The sequence below is a fragment of the Schistocerca nitens genome, chromosome 4, assembly GCF_023898315.1.
Source record: "Schistocerca nitens isolate TAMUIC-IGC-003100 chromosome 4, iqSchNite1.1, whole genome shotgun sequence".
NCBI classification, from domain to species: domain Eukaryota; kingdom Metazoa; phylum Arthropoda; class Insecta; order Orthoptera; family Acrididae; genus Schistocerca; species Schistocerca nitens.
The window spans coordinates 446,280,875-446,305,561 of NC_064617.1; the positions used below are offsets into that span (position 1 = coordinate 446,280,875).

The 24,687-nt window shown below is 39.7% G+C and overlaps 1 protein-coding gene across 2 annotated transcripts in view; it reads left to right on the forward strand.

The window, feature by feature from the left end:
* LOC126251395 (lariat debranching enzyme) overlaps positions 1-24,687 on the forward strand; it is a 94,651-nt gene that overhangs the window by 59,718 nt on the left and 10,246 nt on the right. Inside the window, exons 6-10 of one of the 2 annotated variants that reach the window (XM_049951792.1) lie at positions 5,532-5,609; positions 8,511-8,653; positions 19,563-19,935; positions 20,304-20,556; positions 22,995-23,086. In XM_049951792.1, coding sequence (XP_049807749.1) covers positions 5,532-5,609; positions 8,511-8,653; positions 19,563-19,935; positions 20,304-20,556; positions 22,995-23,086 — 939 coding nt within the window. Of the gene's footprint in view, positions 1-5,531; positions 5,610-8,510; positions 8,654-19,562; positions 19,936-20,303; positions 20,557-22,994; positions 23,643-24,687 lie in introns of those variants that run through there. The other variant, XM_049951793.1, reaches the window with a different exon arrangement.

A 24,687-nucleotide genomic window follows, 5' to 3' on the forward strand; every position in this document is an offset into this window, starting at 1 on the left:
CGCGCAAAATGACAGACCAATATCTTTAACAGCAGTTTGCTGAAGAATATGTGAACATATTCTCAGTTTTTGACAGACCAATATCTTTAACAGCAGTTTGCTGAAGAATATGTGAACATATTCTCAGTTTTTTCTTGAGATGGAAAAGTTTCTTTCGACAATCAGCATGATTTTAGAAAGCATTGCTCATGCGAAACTCAGCTTTTCTGTTTCTCACATGATGTCCTGTGAACTGTAAATGGAAGGCAACAGGCAGATTCCACGTTCCTAGATTTCTATACAGTATTCGACATGGTGCCACACTAAAATGTACTATCAAAGGTACAATCATACAGAATAGGTTCCCAGATATGAGAGGCACCCGAAGGCTTCCCAAATAACAGAACCCAGTAAGTTGTCCTCTGTGGCTAGTAGGGTATCATCAGGAGGGCCCCAGGAAAGTGTTGTAGGACTGCTGTTCTTTTCTATGTACATGATATGGCTGACAGTGGAAGCAGCAGTCTGTGGTTGTTTGCTGATGATGGTGTAGTGTATGGAAAGTGTCATCATTGAGTGACTGCAGGAGGTTACAAGATGACTTAGACAGACTTTGTAGTTGGTGTTATGAATGTCAGTGAGCTCTAAATGTAGAAAAATGTAAGTTAATGCAGGGGAGTAGGAAAAACAATATTGTAATGTTTGAATACAGCATAGTAGTGTGCTGCTTGACACAGTCATGTCAGTTAAATATTTAGGCATAACACTGCAAAGGTATGTGAAATGGAATGAGTGTGTAAGGATTGTAGTAGGGAAAGTGAATGGTCGACTTCAGTTTACTGGAAGAATTTTAGGAAAGTGTAGTTCATCTGTAAAGAAGACCTCATATAGGACACCAGTGCAACCCATTGTTGAGTATTGTTAGAGTGCTTGGGATCCACACTACAGTGGATTAAAGGAAGACATCCAAGTAACTCAGAAGCAGGCTGCTAGATTTGTCACAGGTTTGAACAACACACAGGTATTATTGAGGCGCTTCAGCAAATCCAATGGGAACCACTGGAGAGAAGACTAAGTTCTTTTGGAGGAGCAGTATTGAGAGAATTTAGAGAATCAGCATTTGAAGCAGGCTGCAGAACGATTCTAGTGCTGCCAATGTCACATAAGGACTGCAAAGATAATATTAGAGAGATTAGGACTCATGTGGAGGCATCTAGATAGACATTTTTCCCTCTCTGTATTTGTGACTGGAACAGGAAAGGAAATTCCTGTTCATGGTACAGGGTATGGTCTGCAACACAGACATACAGCGGCTTGCGGAGAATGTAGGCAGCTTTAGATGTAGGTGGCAGTAATGTGTTGGGGAAAGACAAATGATTGTAAAAGGAAACAGTGAGTGTAAGTTGTTCAAACAAAGCTCACAGTTCTGTCAGCCCACTTTTGGCTGGTGAGATAAATCAGTTTCCTTGAAGAAACATATTCAAATTAGACCATTGCCTCAGAACATAGTCTTTTCTCATCCTTGGATGGGACCCACCACAGCATTATGCCTCAAGTATGGTATTTTTGTACACTGAGTGTAGATACTGTTTTATAGAAGTATTTACACTATGTTTCAGGTGGAAACTTAGATATGAAGTAGTAACTGTAAAAAAAATAATTAATTAATTATTTTGCGTAAAGAAAACTTATGTTAAAGTGACACGTTCCACATCATTACAAAATGCCATATTCATGATCTATGGAACAAGGATTAATGTATGTATGTAATCAGGCCTGAGTTGTGTGTGTTAATTTAACTCATTTGTATTTTGTTTGAGCAATAATGATCTCTCTGTCACAGTTTGCCACTTTTTGTCGAATCCAACTCTCCTTCTTTCTTCATACAGTGTTTAGAAAGAACTAATTTTAATTAAGTCTTGTGTCCAGATATAAATTGTTAAAGGGTCCCTTAAATCATTTAGGATATACTTGGAATTGGACACAGTAATCCCAACCTCCCTTGTTTTCAGTTTTCTTTCATATTCATTCCTTTTACTTCCCTTTGATTCCTTACTAAAATTTTCATGTCATTCACCCAGCAAGGTGGTTCAGTGATTAATACATTTACATTCATTAGAAGTTTAAGGCAAACACTGAGATGTTACATTTGAAAATAAAGTGGTTGATTATGTCCGTTTTTCATTTTATTAGAGAACGCCAAGCTTCACAATCAATTTCTTTGTTATTATTTTCATCTACTCTTCAGGCTTTTTCAAATTTCCCTTTTTTATGGTGTACTTCAGTTCCCATTTCCACCCATACCCTCCACCCATTTCTTCTGTAGGCAATTTTCTGTTAAATTAAGCCCTTGACCCTCTATTAGAATGCAGAAATGGAATATTTGGTTTCGTTAACTTTTGATGCCATTTTTATGTAGGATTAATACAGATAGCCTAATAAAATTTTCTGATCAAAAAACCTGTAACATCATGTGGAGTTGTTGGCGGTGTTTTTGATTTCCTTTTGTTGCTTGTTACCACTGAAGTCAGTGATCAGTTCTTGCACACCATTAACACAATGGCATACTGATGTTTATATTGTCAGCACTAGACTGTGCACTTTCTGCTTCATATCATGACCAAATAAAATACAGGATGTTACAACAACAGAAATTTACTGAGGAAGTAGTTCTGTATTTTGTTAATGAAATTTTATTGAGATAATACTGAAGTTACCCTCAGATATTTTTGTGTTTAACGTAATCTGATTAGTCAAAATTACAAATTGTTTTGTTGTTACGAAGTATATTAATATCTGACAAAAAAGAGAACACTGTCTATTGTAAACGGTTGTGTTTATCAGATTGATTATATGATGCTGATACACAAGTAGTTTTTCGTCAAACACCATGGGAAGTAACTGTGCTAGTGTTGTTTTTTATTGTAACATCAGCCCCCACCACCTTCATGATCGTCATACACCAGTCCTTACTTGCTTTTAATTCCGTGCTGTATGAAATTGGAAAAGTTTCTTTATCTCCAGCACATTCATTCGGATTATTTTTTGAGTGATTGGGAAGCCTTCACTACGTTTATCTCTCATTTATTGAACAACTTGCTGCTCCACTTCATAAAGGCTTCCCTGATTAGGTCCCCTGAAAGTTTGGCATGTACAGGAGGCTATCTGACACCCCATTTAAACTGTGACACTAAATTTTTTTCTTGCTGCACCGTGTCTTATGACAGTGGCTTCATGAATCACCATGAAATTAAAATTATCGTTGTACCATCTGTGTGAACCAATTGTGAATCACAAACTCGTAGATTAAGGTTTCTCAATAGAGTCACATCTGTGATGTGCCTCCATTGCCAATTACTGCAGTTTACTGTTCAAACAGTATTGACCTATGTCAAAACAGAGTGCGTTTGACTGCTGCCCCAGTCAGCAGTCTCTTGATGCCTAACACATTGAAAATATCTGATCACGACTGAGAAGGAGTTGCGCCACCATTTGGCAATCACTACATCTGCCGATCTCTGGCATAGAGTTGAACCAGTATGGTTAACATACCCACATCTGTCATCCGAAGTGAATTCAACTCGATGCCCACCTAGGTCAGAGCTGTTGTTGCGGCCAGAATTGGCAGCTCCATGTCCTAAATTTCAAACCTCGCACTCACAAATTATGTATGAATTGTATTCTTCCAGCTATTTTGCTTAGAGAACCCACATTTACAGCAGACTGCAGAATGGTTCTACTGCTGTCAATGTACATTTCGTGAAGTACTGTGAAGATGGGGTAAGAGAAATTAGGGCTTATGTGGGGGCATGTAAACAGTCACTTTTCACTTGCTCCAAGTGCACATGGAACGGGAAAGGATATGCCTAGCCATGATGCAAGGTACCCTGTGCCATGCATCATACGGTGGGCTGCAGAGTATGTATATATGTAGATGTAGACATAGTCAAACTGAAAAATACAATATGTTAATTCTCTCGGCTCCCTAGTGCTTCGTGCTAACAGGGTGCTTCGTCTTTTGTTGCTAAACTGTAAAATCAATAGTGCTGTCAAGCACCATTGTTGAACTATGTTTCATTTGTTGTAGTACGTTTTAGGTATCCTGTACTGTCCTATTTATACTAGAATTAACAAGTCTCTTTGCAGAAATAGATACTATTGCTGAATCCATTTGTATAATTGGTTCAATTCTGACTACATTTGTATTCCGGCAAACTTCAGTTTAAACATAATAGGTGTTCATAAAAAGTGAGGTATGCCAAATGCATTCCCACTGTTGGCAGCATGACACAATTTTGTGCCCACTCGTCACTGCCCCCGGTGGATGCTGCCAATCTGATGCCACAGTTCTAAAAACACCATATTTTCTGCACATGATCTCTGCTTCTACGAATGCATGATGACCTTTTCGTCATGCCAATATACAACATAAAATGTCTATCTCAGCAGCCACAACTTTATCTGTGACTGTAACACAACCTTGTACTTTTTGAATGATGAATTTGGGAAGAAACCTTGTCTAATAAGCGGGTAAATACGGTAGTTTCTTGACTTAGGGAAGGTGGAGACTTTGCTACTAGTCTAGTGGGAATGGAGAGGCTGTATATGGTCCTGTATTTACCATAGTGTTGCACTCAGGAACAGAATAGGCAAGAGGAGAAATCTCTCATTATTTGTAGAGCTTGTATATGTGTTACCTAAAACATGTGAAAGGACAAGTTTTGTATGAATGTCTAAATGAAACACCATAGGATATTCAAAAAGGCTCTTGTTGCTATATGACTCATATGTGGAAGAGAACAGTGAATGTAAAAGGCACAGCATCACAGTATTCATTGCCTGAATATTCTTAGTTCCCATCATAAATGGACGTAACATGTTTTATGCATTTTTACTCTTAAACAGGGCTGTATCTTATAGTACCAATTAAAATTTAGTACTAATGATGAGCTACCCAAAAGTTCTGAGAGTCTTAAGTGACTTCAAAGCTGGATTGGTCAGAAACACGAATTTTTCCCCTTGAAAGATTAAATGTAATTTTTCCTTGATTTGAAACACCAAGGGCTGGAAAATAGCGATAACTTCTTTTAGGTTTGATTATTTTTCTTGTAGCCAGGCTCTCAACTGTAACCATGTACCTACCCAACTACCTATCTTATTCTTGAAATTTCAAAATACGTAATTTCCTACCCTGTATTTTCGCTTTCTTGCAACCTGTGACTTTTTCCTGATGCAAAATAAGATATTCCTGTTGAAACTGCACCATTTTGGCGCAGCTGAGGTGGACCGGGTGGAGTCACAGGAGGTAATCAACACAGTCTCACTTCTGAACTTCCAGAGATGAGTGGAATTATGAGAATAACTGTGTGTATATCCATAGAGCCTTTGTTGAAGGCACCATCAATAATAAGCCTTAGGGTAAGTACACTTGTAGATGATTGAACTGGCGGGACTCTTTCAGTAGTTCTTGTTGTAGCTGATCAAATTGAATTTCTGTATACTATAACAATTCTTCAGCTGTGCAGTATTGCTTATATAGTTCATTTTCTCTTCAGGTCGCTGAGGAAAATGAAGAGAAGATAACAAAGTTTTTAGCTCTGGATAAGTGTCTTCCTAGACGGCAGTTCCTACAGGTAAACATCTGTTGTGTTAATGTGAAGCTATGTTGTGTAAATGTGAAGCTACCTGTAAACAAAACCATATCAAAAATTAGTGTGAGTATTTTAACCATGTAAGTTGAAAGGATGAAATTCGCATGGATGACATCACAGTATATTTTGTCTCTTACCTGCTGCCAGGCAAACAAAATTAACCACAGCTTCATTAGCCAGCAGTTGCTTGAAAATGCAAATGATGTCACTTTTGCTGAAGAGCAACTTGATCAAATATGAAGGAATATGTGAATGGATGCAATATGAAAATGGAGATTCAGTTAGAGCATTGGATAGGGAAAGTTTATCCTTATATTGATCTAGTAACAAGTTGCTGACGATTGTGATCTTCTGTTGGAACCACAGTGTGCACCATTGTTTATAACCTGTGAATATACACTAATCAGAGAAATGTGTGAAAAGGTTTTAATGTGCTTTACCAAAAAGCTGTATTCTAAAGAGGCCTGTACTGTGGGAAACACTAATTGTGGATGTTAATATAACAACAGAAATAATCAGTTATTGATAATACAATGTAAATGGATAGATAAAATATCTACTCACCAAGTGGTGGAAGGGGAAAACACACACACACACACACACACACACACACACAATAGGATTTAACATTCACAAACTTTCGGAGCAACAGAGCTAGTGGCTCCTTCTTCTGGCAGAAGAGTTGAAGGGGTGGGAAGAGGGGTGAAGGAATAGAACTGGATAGGTTTAGGGAAAGCGGTACAGTACAGAAAAGTCACCCATAATCCCAGGTCAGGGAAGACTTACTGGGCAGGATGAGAAGGATGGGTGACTTTCCTGGACTGTACCGCTTTCCCTAAGCCTCTCCAGTCCTGTTACTTCACCCCTCTTCCCTCCCCTTCAACTCTTCCGCCAGAAGAAGGAGACACTGGCTCCATTGCTGCGAAAGTTTGTAAATGTTAAATACTATTTGGTGTGTGTGTGTGTGTGTGTGTGTGTGTGTGTGTGTGTGTGTGTGTGTTTTCCCCTACCACCACTTGGTGAGTAGATATTGTATCTATCCATTTACATTTAATTGTGGGTGTTGTGTCATTACCGTGTACTAGCTTACACATTATTTAGTACATGTAACACAACATTTGTGTGTACACTCTCTTTAAAAAAGTAAATAAATAATATAAAATACACTACGAAGGAATTATCCGAATGGGATGGAAATTGGGAGATGTGATGTGCATGTACAGAAAAACAAATGGTTGCAGTTTTAGAAAAATTGAGTGATCTATTAAAGAGAAAGAGCTTCACTAATTGAGCAAGTCAATAACATGTTGGTCCACTTCTGGCCCTTATGTAGATAGTTAATCTACTGGGCATTGATTCTTAGAGTTGTGGATGACCAGAGGGATATTGTGCCAAATTCTGTCCAATTGGCCTGTTAGATCGTCAGAATCATGTGATATTTGGAGGTCACTCCCCATAATGTTCCAAACATTCTCAATTGGGAGAAACACACAAACCTTGCTTGCCAAGGTACAATTTGGCAAGCACAAAGACAAGCATTAGAAACTCTCACCGTGTGCAGGTGGGCATTATTGTGCTGAAATGTAGGCCCAGGATGGCTTTCCATGAAGGGCAACAAAACATGGCATAGAATATCATCAGTGTACTGCTGTGCTGTAAGGTTGCTGTGGATGACAACAAAAGGGGCGAAATGAAATGACAACCCAGACCCTCACTCCTGATTGTTGAGCCATATGGCGGATGACAATCAGGCTGGTAGCCTACTGCTGTCCAGGGCATCTACAGACACATCTTTGCTGGGTCATCAGGGCTCAGTTCGAAGCAGGACTCATCAGTGAAGAGAATTCTACCTCAATCAGTGATATTCCATGCCAAGGGAATTCCATGCCAAAGACGTGTCTGGAGGTGCCTCGGACTGCAGTGTCGACTGCCTTGTGGCCTGACGACCAGAACTGATGGTCTGGGGAGCCATTTCATTTATAGCAAGACCCTTTTGATTGCCATCCACAGCACCCTTCAGCACAGCAATACATAGACGATATTCTACGGCCATTTCTGTTGAGTGTCATGACAAGCCGTCCTGGGCCTACATTTCAGTAAGATACTGCCCTCGATGAGAATTTCTACTGCTTGTCTTCGTGCTTTCCAAACCCTGTCTTGGCCAGCAAGGTCGACGGATGTCTGCAGCTCGTGATCTAGTGGCTAGCATTGCTGCCTCTGGATCACGGGGTCCCGGGTTCAATTCCCTGCCGGGTTGGGGATTTTCTCTGCCCCAAGAACTGTGTGTTGTGTTGTCCTCATCATTTAAGCATCATCATCATAATCATAATCGGTGACAGTGGCTAAATTGGACTGTTTAAAAATTTGTACTTTTTACGAGCACTGATGACAGTGCAGTTGAGCGCCCCAATATAGCACTAAGATGCAGGTATACATAAACACTGAAGTGTTTTGTAATAGGCTGTGACTCACATGGTACACAGCCATGCGCCCTTGACAGACACCGTAGCAGTTAGAACATGTGTTTTCTGTATCGTTGTCACAATATATTACTTAACATTACTTTTGGCTTGCGTTTATTTTACGAAACCTTACTCAGCTGCTGTGCTTCACAAGACAGGTATGCAGTGTTAGTATACAACTCAGGGCGAATTGAAAATTGAATATTATTTACAATCTTTTGCACTCTATTATCAGCTCATTGGAGAAGAAATGCAAAATAATAAGGAACAAAAATACCATAAGCATACCCCACCTCAATTAGTATAAGCTGAATCATTGTCCCTCTAGGCAAACATTTAACATGGCTGATCTGTAAGTATGTGCTTATTTATTTGTTCTTTATGCTGAATGTAGAAAATCACTTGGTGCTTTGAATTTAAGGTCTTGGACATCCCTCATGACACCAACAAGCCTGTGGAACTAGAATATGACCTTGAATGGCTGACTATCCTTCATGCTACAAATCATCTGCTAAGTGTAAAAAAGGGCATACATTATATGCCAGGACCTGGAAATAATGAAAGGTATATATGAAATTCATGAGGAAATGATTTGTATCTATTCACTGTATTCAATCTCGTATATCTTAGAAACTTATCAAAGGGATAGAAGAATAGTATAGAAGATTAATTTGTTGGTGCCTCTTCTGTCTATTAACTCCTATGTGCAGCATTTCTTTCGTCCTTTCTCCCCATTTAAGTATTCAGGCTGTTACGCATCTGCAATTTTGAATAAAAATTAATGTTGTCCTACTAAGTGGTTCTGTAAGCTATATGAGAAATTAAATGAAAGTGCCAGCAATTCACATTATGATTAACCAACTAATGTTCCATAATGAAACTTCCTGGCAGATTAAAACTGTGCCAAGCTGTAGTTTCTGTGCAGTTTAGAAAGTAGGAGAGAGATAATGACAGAAGCATTGCATGCAAAAGGCAAGGTTCCCAGTTACAGGTTTGGCCCTGCACAGTTTTTACCTTCCAGAAAGTTCCAAGCAATTAACAGTTTGCTGCAGGCTTTGGGTTGTGTCCTTATTTTACTAAACCATTCAAATCACTGGCATTTAACTAAGTCCACTGTGCTTCTCCATTGTGTACTATGAGCATCTTTGAAATCAAATTGAAAGCAGAGGTGCAAGGTAATGAAACCTTGACAGTAGTGTGAGCTGTGTAGAAGCTAGAAAACAAAATGTTTGGACGTGGTTTACTATCATGTTGTACAAAAATGACAGATAAATTAATTTGTTCCCTTAAAAGCTAATGAAATCCCATTCATGTTACATAAAAAGTAAACACTATTAGTTGTATGTCAATCATTGTATCTGCAATATATTTCACTTTATTGCAAATTTCATCCACAAAATATCTTACAAGATACTTCTTCCAGTGTATTTTAGCACTTTGTCTATAAGCAAAACTGTATCTGTAAAAGAATCCAGAAAAATGGAAGTTAATAATAACCTCACAGCAAACAGTCCAGTGAAAATAAAAAAAAATAAAAAAAAATAAAAATAAACCCTCTCAACAGCACATGAAATTCTTTTGGGCTGGGTAAATAATGACTTGAGCAATAAATTGTTGCTGGCGAAAGATGACTTCCTTTTAAATCAGATACTGACTGTGTGTTATCTGTTATGTTTCAGGAATCACATATAATACAAAGGTGGCCCTATTTTTATAATTGGTGATATATAACATGTTCCTTGTGGCATCTGAACACATTACTTCTTTCAGATTGCTGGGAGAAGGTTATCACCATCTCCAAATACTGGAGAAAGGATTCAGAGAATTATAGGAGATATGGAAAAGTCAATTGTATTGTGTTTCGGAATATGCTCAGCCACAAGATGGTTTAGTTGGGCTTATAACAGTTTTCCAATGACTATACAAGCAAATAGGTGGTGGTGTTTGGTATATCAGCCATGGAGCCCTTGTAACTACGAGGGACAGAGGAATGAAAATTAACTTTTTGTATTCTTAGGTGGATGATGGATTTACATTTTGGGAGGGATGGGAAGACTTGTGAGGATTTTCCTCATTTTGGGTTATAACAAATGGTAGCCAAATCCCCATGATGCTATGGGAGGCTTGGAGAAAAATGGCACAGCTAATCGTATTGATGTCGTCTGTTTACAAGCGATCACCCAAAGTAAAGTAACTAAAACCTGGGACCATATCTGGTACACAGTACACATCTGTGGTGACAAGCATGGCACCCGAGGGAGAAGGGCCATTGTCAGTTGCCAGAGCTGAATGTTCCATCGACTGAAACAAAACAACAGTACAATCAGGCAATTTGCAAACAAGAGCCTTAGAAGCTGTAGACAAATTGTTAATTACTGTAACACAAATGTTGAGCATACCAAAAACACTGTACATAAAATGACTAAAAATAACCTCTGAAGAAGAACGCAAAATACAACTAAACAAAACTGATGAGCACGTGTTGCATAACCATTCACACCTGATTCTGAAGCATAGAAAAAACCACATAAAAGTCATTTCACAATAATTTCCAAAAGCTCAGTGCAGGGTGTGTGAATATACTGAATTGGATCACTAAACTACTAGACAAAATGATCCTGCAAAAAACGAAGCATGCTGTGTGACAGGGAGGGCTGGACGTAACCAGAACTTGCAGCTAAATTACCATGAAGGTGCAACTATTGGCCCAGAAAGCCCATGTGAGCAGCAGTAACACAAACCAAAGATGTACAAGGTGCTACTGTAGGTGCAGAAGTTGCTAATGGCTGGACACACCCAGGAGAGGCAGAGAGAGCTGAGCAGGGCACATACTGCAGCTGAGAACTCCTGGTGTGCTGGAGAAAGACAGGAACAACCGGTGGGTAGTGCAGGCAGTGAGGGGTGCCGTACTTCTACCACTAAGACCCCAGAGTGAACATACACATCAGGCACTGGGGGCAACAAGGACAAGGTAAGAGGAGAAGTGTCCATGGGAACCTGAGGAAGGGATGACAAATGGGATTGGTGGCTCTAGGGGGAATGGTGAGATTGGCAGTAGGGCTGGTGGTGATGGCGGGAGTGATCGCAGGGGCAACAGTGGCGCACCAGTAAGTTGCCCGTGGAGGCGGTAGCAGTGGGTAGGCTAGTGTCAAGAGGGCTGCAACAGGGCCAGTGTTAATGGTGTCCAGTACAAAAGCTGGGCCGAAACCATAGGGACTCCCGCCATAGAACTCTATGAATGGGAAACGAGTGTTGCCAGGCGTGACCAGATTGCAAACAAACTGACTTGAGGTGGCCCATCTTGCCAATTACAAAATACTTGGATGTTAAGTCTGAACACTGTTCATGATCATGCTCACATGAACACTGGGTAAGATTGTGTGTCAGTAGCCAAGAATGTGATGCACATACGGGTCGGTTGGAGGTAACTGTCACTGCAAAAATGATCATCCAACTGTTTCACTAAAAGTCATAGTCTACGTCCTCCAGATGGGAGTCTTAAAAAAACAACTGACAACATAAATGAAAGATTTCTGCATATACACTTGAAGTAAAGTGAACACTGTGCTGCATACCTTGTAGGTTGTATGCTGTGAAGTGCATCTTCAGTTGCTGACAGTATATGGCCCAGTGCTCTTTCTGGCCATGAAACTCAATCTTCAGTGGGTTGCTGAGTTGCAGCCACATTAGTAAGCATCTGAGGAAACTGAGCAATGTTTCTTTATAGTTGAAGTTACTGACACCAGAACAGTATAACAGTAACTGAGTGAGCTAAGTGATGCTCTGCAACAGCCCCTGGATTTTGAGTCAGAGAGCTCCATTTTTTTGTACAGACATAAACAGCTTTTGAACTTGAACCAGATAGCTTCAGTAATCGAACAGCCATTAGAATTCAAAAGAGACTCAGTTCAACGCAATAACACACTGCCGTGAACTAGAAACTGAACTTTCACAGAATTATGAGGATGCACCAATTAACCTAAAACAACCATGGGAACATACTGCTCGAACTACGCAGAAAGAAAAAATTGCCAAGAAAGTTATATCACAAACTTGCATCTACTAAGAAAACTTATACACCATGTTCAACGAACACTTACCAAATATCAATACAACCAAAATGGACACAAGAGTTTAATATAGTTACTGAGTCCAACATGAACGGTTCTCGTCCGGTGCCCAGTTGGACACACTATGGTAAAGCATTAAGTCATTGTCCGGTACATAACTGGTCAGATGATATGTTTCCTGCTGTATTTGATAAATGTTCATGTGGGGAGGAACTTTTGTGTAATAGTTATGGTGCTGTGGTGTACAGATTTTCAGTTCTGAAATCTTAGCATTAATATATTTCTTTTCCTTTCTAGATGCCTTGAACAATTTGTCTATACTATTTTCTATTTTATTACTTAATTCATGTCGTAATTCATCACTAGATGTTTTAAAGTATCTTTTAAATTATTTTTTAATTATGTCTTTACAGCATCTGTTTTAATATTCAGTTTTCATCTAATTTAATATTCAAATTTTCGCTGAAACTTTTAAATCATTCTGGGATGTTGGCATCCATGTTACTTGTCCTAATAGGCATTCAGTGATAAAAGACAATAACTTATAACTAGTCTAAAGCACATATTCACTGTTACAGTGTCAAATGTCCTATAGAAATACAAAAATTGCTCTTCATACCCACACCGCACACAACAGCACCGCGGTTTCCATGAAAGAAAGAAAACAATAAAGACTTCGCTCACCAAACTGCATTGCTTTCATTGTTAAGACACCACTGCATTGCAGTGACAGCGTGCTAGGCAAGCTGTTGTGACACATGACCGTAATGGGCACTGGTTTTTGTAACCTTTTCGTTGGTAGACTAAAACACATGACAGCACAGTGTACAATCACAAAAATGCTCAAATGCGATACAAGACTAGTAGCATAGAAACATCCAAATCTCGAGGGCTGCACAATAAGTAATAGTGCACAGCACAGCTTTGACTGAAGGCAGGGGGCTCTTATTGGCTTAGATATAGACAATTGAAGACAGCAATGATGTTGGTGGCACTAGTTTTGAGGTGGGGCATGCGATGGTGTTGTAGACTTGTGCTGTAGGTCAACAGTGGAACCTCTGATGTATGTCCCCACATCAACTGATAGCAAGCCTTAGCTTAGTGCATCAAGCAAGCCTTAGCTTAGTGCATCAAATAATATCTGTAGTGTGCTGGCATGGCCATTTGCATGTGCGGCCAGTGCAGCCACAAGACTGATGGCTTAAGATGGTAGTAACTTGTGTGTTTACCACATGAGTGCCTTCGCTGAAGGGGAGTGTGTGGATGCTGGATGAGATGAGCTGGTGACAGAACAGCAGTCGACTGCACTTATAGTCGGGGAAATATGGCCAATATAATGTTTATTTTAGAATTCTTATCCTTTGTAAATCGAGTTACTAAATTTGCATTTGGTTCCACAAACAATTAATTCTTGTTATTTTCGTCAGTGTCAGTGCTAAAACAGCTTATGTATTGCCGCAAAGTTGGTTGTTGATCTCATTGTTCAGGACAACCAGTCTCTTGAAAATTTTTGATGAAAATTTCAATTTATTTTTATTATTTTCTCGTTAATTTTCTCTCCAACGGTGAAATGTGTAATGTCCCATCATGGTCGACAAATGGGATGATTCCTGTTGTATCTGACGAGTGTTCAGAGGGGACAGAACTTCATGTAATAATTACAATGCTGTGGTGTACAGATTTGGAATTATTGACTTGTTTATTTGGAGTATGTTCCAGTATCTGGAACTTCTTTCTGTGGACTTCGTTTCCTATGCAGTGTGGCTTGCGCTGGAGATGAAATTTGTATTTATTTAGATTCAACAAGCTACCAAACAATTGAAGTCTCTTTTTGAAGACTTGTATCTTTTCTTCCAACTTATACAGCTCTAGAGACTCCCATACACTATTTTCTGTAGATTAGCTTTGACAATTAGATTGAGTGTTAACAGAATTATTGACAACCCTATGTCCACACTCTAGCAGATGTTTTCACGGACTTCAGTGGAATTCACTCTTCTTTTTTTTTTCTTGTGACGTAGGCACATGCTGCACGGAATAAGTGCCAAATCAGCAGGTGTAGGAAAGCTTGACCAAATTGCAAAGCCACCCTCTTCTTATAGAAACACTGTTTCCATCACATTTTTTAACATGCACAAGCACAGTATGTGTCTGCAGAGGTCCTTAAAACTACTAATAAAAATTAACTGCATGTCTGACGAGCATCATTTGTTGATACTGTTAACATAGAAGTGATATGTTACACCTCACACAGTACCCCATTATGTCAAACTATAACACACGCAAATATCTAGTTGTTTGAAACCACTCATGAATAATTTAGAAGAAACAAACCAATACCCCTGTTAGAATCAGCTTGTTGCCATTTCTCTGTTGGTTGCTGAGTGATACAACAGGCCAGAATCAAAGTACACACATAGCAATAACAACTCTTCATTTATTAACTATGAGCAAAACTCAATACAGGTTTAGAGAATGAATGTCTAAACTGCTTGATGCAGCTGAAATGTCAGTTCTTGATGATGTCTAGAGGGTGCTCACTTTGAGAAGTCCATGAATGTCACAGTAGACAAGGAGCAGGGACATGCCATGGAGGAATAGTGGCATGGTCCCATGAGGCATTTAGCTCATCAGCAGTCATCCAAAGAGCAGCAAGGTGCTGTAGTGACCCAACCTATGAGCTCACAGCCTCGTCAACACACAAGTCTTTTGAAGAAGTGGACAACACAGTCCCGCGAGGCTGTGAGCTCATAGACAGTCACAATGCAACTCCAGTTAAGCGATGCCTGAGGAGTGGCTGATGGAAGTCCAGCATTGTACGGTGAGGACAAGACAACAGCAGCTAATGGGCAGCAGCAATGGCAGGCATTGAGTCAGCAGCATAGACTTGAGGGCAGCTGACACAAGTCGAGAGCCTGGAGTGTAACGGTAGGCCAAGTGGATGGGCAGCGACCTAAATAACTGACAGTGGGGAATACTATTGCTGTGTCGAACGTCTGACTGAGCAGAAGCCAATTGATACTTGTGACTGCAGCACTGTAAGTGTTGGAGCCGTGTATGTGGGGGTGCAGCCCTGCACGCACCACACAATATTTATAGTGTTTCGAATAGTAATGTTCTCTTTTTACAATCAGAAAAGTAGAAAATTATGAGGTGTTGGGTTCGCTGGTGAGTGAGGTCAGCTTGAGAATCAGAACCAGTGAAGTGAAGTGGAAATAATTAAATTCAAGATTAAACAGGATAAAAAAGTAACTTTTTAGTATCAAAAATATAAATTTGATAGCAGTGAACAAATCTTGCCACACAGCTAAACATGCAAAATGTGAAAATTTAATTGAATATTAATGAAAGCAAGCTTTCTTCAAAAAGCAACAATTATATTGAGGAAGACAACAGCAAGAAGAAGACTGTAAACATTTCCACTCTTATAGTGTATTGGACAATGCAAAGTAAATGGGTTGATAATACATGGATTGGAGGGGAATGGGGGATGGCGATCCGTTGGAATTTTATTACTTAGTGACAGAGAAGTTAGTGTGGCATATTATAATACCTGTGGAAGCTAATCGAATGATAAGAATTATGACATTGGGTTTTTATGGGTAGGGTGTGTCGTACCTTGAAATTGCAGTACATACAATCTATAACAGTACCACATTGAAGGATGTGCGAAAGACATGGCAATGAAACCCAGTTGAATTAAAAGCCTTAGAGTGGGCTAATAATAGTGATGCAAGCTTAAGATACCTCATCTGCGTATCAGTTATGAATCCCATAGAATTTCTTCTGGAATATCTATACAGCCCTAGAGCATTAGAGAGATGTGCTTCTATAGGTCAGTTGTGTCTGCAGTACTGTAGATCAAATGCACACATCTATTTGCATAGGGTATTTTAGACAGCAATCCAACGATATGTCTAGTTACATTGGGTTTGGTAACACAGGCTGATACATCCCAGTTGGAAACAGATTGTCTTTTCTGGTAAGTCTCATTTAATTTTAGGCCACAGTGATCACCTAGTACACGTATTGCACCCCGGCAAGAAAAGTGACCCAAGTTGAAAAATGGAAAATACGTGTGAATGCCAACATGCATGAAAAATATAATGGAATTTACTGCCAGAGATACTTACTTGAAATTTAAAGGAAGCTTTTACTATTTCATTATAAGTTTTATAGGAGTAATCCTCTAAGTCGAGTTTTCTCAAGTGTCATATTTTTCTGAGTTGTGACACTGTTCTTGCAAAATGAGGTAGGGTACAGGTGAACCTGTCCCGCATTTTACTAGACAAATTCTTGGCATTATGTCTTGTGGTAATATCAGTATCATGAACAGTGTGTCTTGAGTTTCGAATAGCATATACATTGATGGCCATTAAAATTGCAACACTACAAAAGTAGCAGCAACAAACTTCAAATTGTGTGAAGTGTACTACATATTTAGATACACTGATCAACCTTGAACATTATGACACTGAGCTGCTATTGATGCAAACCTTTCTAGGGGGCTAGCACAGCAGTTGAGAATGACTGGCAGTCACACACACGTACGGTGGATGTAGTATCAGTGAGCATGTTTTCCATGTGTAGAATGGGGAAGGTGCGATCTGTCTGAGTTTTACCGAGGGCAGATTGTGATGGTCTGGAGGATCAGCATGAGCATTTCGGAAACTGTATGACTCATAGGGTTTTCAAAGAGTGCTTTGATGAATGTCTTCAACACGTGGTGAAACCACGTTCCGACGTCATGGGGTTGGGTGGCCATCTCTAGTTACTGCTGTCAGACATTGTAGGCTGGGCAGACTGCTAGAACAGGACAGGTGGAACTAACATCAGATTTTAATGCCAGGCAGAGTACAAGTGTGTCTAAACACACAGTGCACTGAACACATCTAATGATGGACCTCCTCAGCCAACGAGCCGCGCATATGTCAATATTAACACCATGACATCAGCAACTACAACTAAAATGGGCAGGTGACTGTTGGCACAGTGGAAGAGTGTTGCATGGTCTGATAAATCCTGATACCTTCTTCCTCACGGTAATGGGAGGGTGCAAATCTGTCATCTGCCAAGGGAACAGCTCCTTGCCACCTGTACTATGGGATGGAGATGAGCAAATTGCACCTCCATTATGCTCTGGGTGACATTCACAAGGGTGTCTGTGAGTCAGTGGAGCTTGTGGGAGGCACCATGATGGGCAAGAAGTATTGTACACTGGTTGCAGACCACATACTCGGCTTTATGATAATTGTTTCCGACTGACAGTGGTATTTTTCATCAAGATAATGTGCCATGTCATAAGGCCAGGAGTGTGCTGGAGTGGTTCGAGGAATACATGGTGAGTCCCAATTGATGAGCTGCCTCACAAATCAATAGATCTGAACCACATCGAACAAATCCAGAATGTGATTGAACGAGTCGCCACAGCTCGTCGCTCCCCTTCCCGGAATTTATGAGAATTAGGTGATTTGTTTGTGCAGATCTGGTGCCAGCTCCCTCCAGTGGCATACCAAGGCCTCATTGCTTCCATGCAGTGTGTCGCTGCTGTTATCTATATCAAAGGTAGACATACAGGCTATTGTGTATGTGGTCATAATGTTCTGGCTGATCAGTGTATATACAAATAATTAACACTTAAGCACAACTGCACAGAATAAGTGAAAGTAATGCAATTTACATCCTGTGTACAAGAAAAAATTACACTACGGGTTTTGCATTTGGAAGTTGCTTTTTTGTGACATGATGATAATAGGCATCGAGTAAGAAGGTGAAACAAATACCTGCATATGCTAGAAATGGGAACATGACTGTTGTTTATCATTCTGTGATATTAGGAGGGCTGTGTGCATTGTCACACAGGATCTCAATGCTCCCATGCAACAAGTGCCTGTGAGGACAGACTTATTGTTCACTCAGTCATGCAGGATCATACAGCTACATCATGTTCCTTGATTCAGGAAATGGGCATGTTTCTTAGCAAGACAAGTATCTACACTGACAGTGCTGTGATGTCTGGAACACCACAGACTTTCAGCACAAAGACCATTGTTGTGGCTTTGCAACAGTGTGTGGCTGACCAACAGTAGTAGATAACACTGGTCACAGAAATGGCACCAGATCATCTTTTCAGATGAATTCCAGTTCTGCATACAGCATCAACATGACTGTGTCCATGTGTAGAGTCCATGTGGAGAATGAATGTTACCAGATTGTTTTTGTCATCACCTCCTAGGGGCCCAGCACCTGGTTTGAGGGTATTGGGTGCCATTGGCTACATAACATGCTCTCCTTGGGTTCATGTAGGTGGTAATTTGGACAGCAGATATTACATTTTAAGGCTAGTAGCTGTGCTCTGTCTTTGAGGCCCCCTCTGATGTTATCTGTCAACAAGATAAGGCAAGAGCATATGTTGCACATGCTGTCCTGACCTGCCTCAGCACAGAGAGTGTTTGACTATTGCCTTGACCAGAACGTTCAGATCTCTTAATCAGTTAGAACACCTGGTCATGGTTGGTGAGAGATTGGCACATCATGACCCACTAACCACTACAGTTGATGAACTTCTGAGTTGAAGCAGCATGGAGTGACATACCCTTATCTGTCCCCCAAGCTCAGTTCAATTTCATGCCCAATCGGGTTACAACTGTTGTTGCTACCATAGGTGAGAGCACTGTGTACCAATTTTCACATCCTCTACACCCCAAAATTACCCACAAATTTAATCAAGTAGTCTTCCCACAGTAAGTAAAATTTTGTTATTTGTTGTCTTTCCTGTTGCCATTTTAAGGGCTTGCAGTGTATTCTACAATTTTGCCTAAGTAGCAGGTATAGTGGAAAACGATGCCCTTCATCCTATACAGTCCCTGGGTGGTATTCCAACAGAACACTTTTCATCTCCAAGGTCAAGAATAAGAAGCTGTCCTCAGCAAGACAGATACCATACCTTTGTTAATAAATTGTGCTACATATCAGTCAGTGAACAGTGAAATCCCAAACACATTCTGTGATTCATTGTTCCGTGATTTTGATGTTACATTCAAATAGCAGCCACTATGGTTGAACTTGGATGTGGATGAAATCTGCATAGTAACCCATTCGACAGAGTGCATTAATCTTGAATCCTTCTTGTTCCAGTTCCATTGTGTAGAGAGGTTCTCATCGCATTATGTTATTTCATCATGCACTGACTTGGAGTCATCCTAGCTTGAAAAAATATTGTAATACAGCCCATACATTTATTTCTTTTTATCGCTATAATTTGCTGGCTGAGTAAATTTCACTAATTTTAAATTTAACTAATTTCTCAGGATTCCTTCTTGTTGCTGCAACTGTCAATGATTTTTTTTATCTTAGTCTGTTAGTGGTACATCGACTAAACCGTAATTGCAATGTTTCTTTAGGTGGACTTTTGCTCCCACTACTGAAGAAAAGGATCTGATTCGAAAAAAATTTGACAGTAATCTTCGTATCCCATCAAACTTTTGCCGTACAGTAATTCCATTTGATGGCAATACATTGTCAACATCTAACAATAGTCAGCAACCATTTGCACGTGTAAACCCACAGACAACAGAGTTCTGTGAAAAAGTGGGAATAGATGATCCGTTGGCTATATTGTTGATGGCTAGTGATGGTGTATTATGTGGAACAGATTTATACAGTCCAAATAACAGCCAGCATTCTGTTTCTTCACTACCAAGTTTCTTAACACCTGAGAAGCCAGGCGATCTCACACAGGTGTCATTATCACCAGGCAGTGAAGACCTTACACAAGTAAGAGAATTTTGAAATTTAATTTGATACAGTATATATTCTCTCTCTCTCTCTCTCTCTCTCTCTCTCTCTCCCCCCCCTCTCTCCCCCCCCCCTCCCCCCCTCTCTCTCTCTCTCTCTCTCTCTCTCACACACACACACACACACACACACACACACGGCTACATTTTGCTGATGAGTTGTGACTTTTTTTCCTTAAAATTAATTATATTCCACCAAAGACATGCAATACCACATTTATAGCCCTTGATTTAGCCTCTTTTTATCTTTAAATTGTAATTTTTTGGGATTTCCATATTAGTTTCTGAAAGAACTACTTTTTATGTTTACTGTATTTTTATACTTATAGTTCTTTTTTCAATTTGCAGGATACTTTGTCACCAAGACCTGCTCGCCTGAGCCTGGTGTTGCCGAGTCCCCGGCACAGTGACGCTAACGAAATAATGGCAGATGCAGATGCAGATGCAGAAACTGTGCAAAACAATGGGAGTTGTTCTGTACATACTGTAGTGAAACGTGCCAGTTTAATTCTTCCCAGTCCTCTTAGCAGTGATGCAGAAGAGAAAAACCGTGAGAACTGTGGGAAGAGTCCAGAGGCTGACCGTGACAGTTTGTGTAGAGGTATGACCCTTAACTGCAGGTACCGAACTCATATAACAACAGAAAAATTCTGTATTAAACCCATACAGTAAGAATGAGTAAAGATATTCACCATTTGTGTTGGCACCTACTGATCAATGTGGCAACTATAATGTCTGTTGTTATTTTGGAATTATGAATGCAGTATTTATAGTTAGGAGATGTTTATTGATAATTTTATTCCCCAAACCTAGATGTCAGTGTCTCTCTCTATTTCTCTCGATTTTTTGTTATCATTGTTGTGGCTACCTGATGAGATAACATAAGTATTCTACACTTAATGGTTAAGAACATTAGTTGCTGCAAGATTGATAGTAACCAGCAAACTAGTTTCTTCGTGATTGCTTTTATATTTGTAAATTGATACTTTGTTCTGAGCACCTGATGTAGAAACATGCCAATTATTTTATCCATAATTTATAGCTAGAATACTTCAACTATTGGATACTGTGATTTGCCGATGGCACAGACACGTGATGGGATGCACCACTACTTCACCAGGAACATTGTAACTTCATATTGCTCTGCCCCCCAACCCCCTTTCATTTTCTGGGGCTGTGGCTCATTTGTTGAATTATGACATTTGTGATCAGCTGTTATGGACTGGGCAGATTTTGCAGCCATATTGGATTCATTATGAACCTTGATTATGATAGTTTGACCATATTTCACAGATGATGTGTATTGGAGTACTTGCATTAAAAATCATCAGAATGTTGCAGAAAACACAATGGGCATAATTAGTCACTTAAAACAGTTTTTAAGTAATGAAATTTCAGGATCTGTAGATAGTTTTTGATATAAAAGTTACATATCCATTCTCAGAAGGAAGCAAGTGACAGTAAGAACTAAAGTATCCATGGGTATGAATCTACCTATAGCCTTATTGAGCATTCAGAAACCAAAAAACTATTATCTTAAAGAGTTCAGAACATCTCAGTATCAGTTGTCTCTATTTGACTAAACTTTGGCCGGGAGCGCGGTGTGCTGACCACATGCCCCTCCGTATGTGCATCCGGTGACACTGTGGGCTGAGGATGAGATGGTGGTCAGTCAGTACCTCTGGGTCCACCAGGTCCTGTGGATTGAGTTTACATTTGTCGGAATTATTACAAATTGTTTCAGTATAACATACTACCTCATTCACTCTGTCACCTGCAGGAATGTCTTACCTGTCACAGTATCTCCCCCCCCCCCCCCCCCCCCCCTCTTCAGTTACTCATATATGAATCAAGTTTGGTTGCAATTATTCCAAGTTTACATTGGAAAACAGGCCTATGTATAACTATCAACTGCATATTTAAGAGTCTTTAAGAGGAAATTCTTTAAAATGCAGTTAACCTCACTACTAGACTCTTCGTCATATCATTGTTTCAGAAGGATCTTATGAGGGCAGCACTGTTAATGTTTTCTCTGGCATCTTGAGTTAGAACAATAAGCACCCTTAAGATGCCTGTAGAATCTCTTAATACAGCATGGAGAATAAGTGTTGGGTAATTCTATAACATATGTGTTGACGTATTAGTTGAAATGCGTTGTTTAAGTACATTGCAACAACTTGTGATAGCAAGTACATGATTCGTTTGTCAGATTTAAAGTTGAAGTCTTAAAAAGATAATAATAAAGTAGCAGTTGGTGCTTCTTTCTGTCTCCAGACATGGAAGAGTGAAAAAAAGCTGAAATGAAGCTACTCTTTTGCTAAGTGTTTTCCTATACAGAGTGCCCATTGGATAGTAATGCAACACTCCTTACAGAAAAAAGAACAGTGTTTAGCCTTATATTTCTGTAGAAGCATCCAGCATTCCCAAAGAGCAGGAAAATTAAATTTATATTCACAGAATTGTTTGGCTTGACCTGAGGTACTGGTGTGTTCTGTGAGCTTTGTGCAAAATGAGTGACATGGGGCACGACAGTTGATACCCGTCTTGGTATTTCAGCAGTTCTACACTATCTTAAGTTGTGGGTAAGTGTTTTTATACATGTATAATCAGAATGGGTTAGCCAGCTTGATTATTGCCATAATTTTAATGATGGTAAAATGAACACAGGACCTTCAGAAGCATAAAAGGACATAAATAGTAGTGTTGACATTAAATACCTCCTGTTACACAGTTACAGTTTATTTTGTGATGTACTTAGAGGAATAGATCCAAAGTTTATGTTTTGACTGTTAAGTTCGTATTCTTTATACGTGTGCAGTGACCTGTTCAAATAATTTGAACAGTTTTACAGTGTAATACACTTAGGACTCTTTGAGCGACATATCATTCAAAATATGTAGGTGTGATATTTATGTCTCCTATTGTCCAGATGACTCATTTTGATGGAGATGAAATCGATCATATTTTGAATGTTGTAATTTTTATTACACGAGACATGACAAATGCTTGAAAGGGCCAATATTTTTGTTTCTTTTTCAGATATCCTGCATGAAGAAAGCACTGCAGATGAGGGCACAGAGAAATCACCTCAGCAAGTGAAAAAGTTCAAACGCCGAAATGAAGCTTTTTATGTTAGTAATGTGGATGATGAATAATAGTGTACACTTAGAATAATCTGTTTTATATATGACATGAAAGTACAAAAGAAATTGTGGTTTTAAAAAGATTTTTGTAGTATCCTAAAAATATTTTATTGTACTTCTTTTTATCTTCAGTCATGCCATAGTCATTTAATGTGTACTGAATGAAAAGCATGTTTTGAATTAAGGGGAAGCACTGATCTCCAAAATGACCATGAACATTATAGTTGGGTCATTACATTTGTATTTTTTTGCAAATGGATAATTTGCAATTGAAATGTTTAAAACAAATTACTTGTTTTTTTAAGTGTTTTAAGACTTTTGTTTACTTTTCTGCACTATAGTTGATGAAACTTTCTCCAGTACTGTAAGTATACTTGGAGTTTAAAAAATTGTAATTAATTGATAAGTTTACAAAAGTGTAATTAATTGATAGAAGCTGAATGACTCATTCAGTATTCCTTGAATTTTTTATTGCTGCCAGCTGTACCTACCAAACTCTGTGTTGAGTGCATCTAACATGACAATACACAAATCAATTTCAGAACTGTTGCATTAACATTTTGGTGATTGTTAATTTTGGATGTCACTTACACTGTTGTCGATGCCAGTCTGCAAAACACATTGTTATCTGTTATACGTGGCGACAAGGCAAACCTTGGAGGATGGCGAAGAAGCACAAAATGAGCATCATAAAGAATATAGGTCCAGAAGCTCCACAAGTTTAAGTTAAAATGGTTGTCGAAAGTTGGTAGAATGTAAAACCAGTTCGAGAGCAGGCAACCTTGTTAGCACACAGAGGCATGTGGAAGTTTGGCTGCAGTTTGACTACTTCTTCGCCCAGCACCTTTGCCAGACTACAGTCATCTCATTACCATGTGTCACTAACAATATGTGCCTACAGATGACAAGGCTGTCAGTTGAAAGCTGGTATTGGTGGGAAGAATCTAGAGGGTACAGGCTGTGAAGCAGTCATTGTAATGAAGGTCGCGGTGTGCTCAGCAACAGAGTGGTCCAGCTGTTTTTCGGCCACAGGTTGTCTGTGGCCATTCATGTGGAAAGACAGCTTGTTGGTTGTTGTGCTCACATAGAATGCAGCACAGTGGCTGCAGCTTAGTTTGTAGATCATACGACTGGTTTTAAGGTACTGCTACCTCTGATGGGATAGGTGATGTTTGTGACGGGACTAGAGTAGGTGGGATTGGAGGATGTATGGGACAGGTCTTGCATCTTGGTCTATTACATGGGTTTGAGCCATGAGATAAGGGATTGGGAGCAGGGGTTGTGTAGGGATGGACGAGCATGTTATATAGGTTCAGTGGGCAGCGGAATACCACAGTGGGAGGGGTGAGAAGGATAGTGGGCAGGACATTACAGGGCACAGTGAGAGGTAATTGAAATCCTGGTGGAGAATGTAATGCAGTTGCTCCAGTACTGGGTGGCACTGAGTCATGAGGGGAAGGGGAATCATCCTCTGTGGCTGAATGGTAGGGCTTTGGGAGGTGTTGGGAAAGATAAGGCATGGGAGATGCCTTTTTGTACAAGGTTGGAAAGGTAATTACAGTTTTGTAAAGGCCTCAGTAAGACCCTCT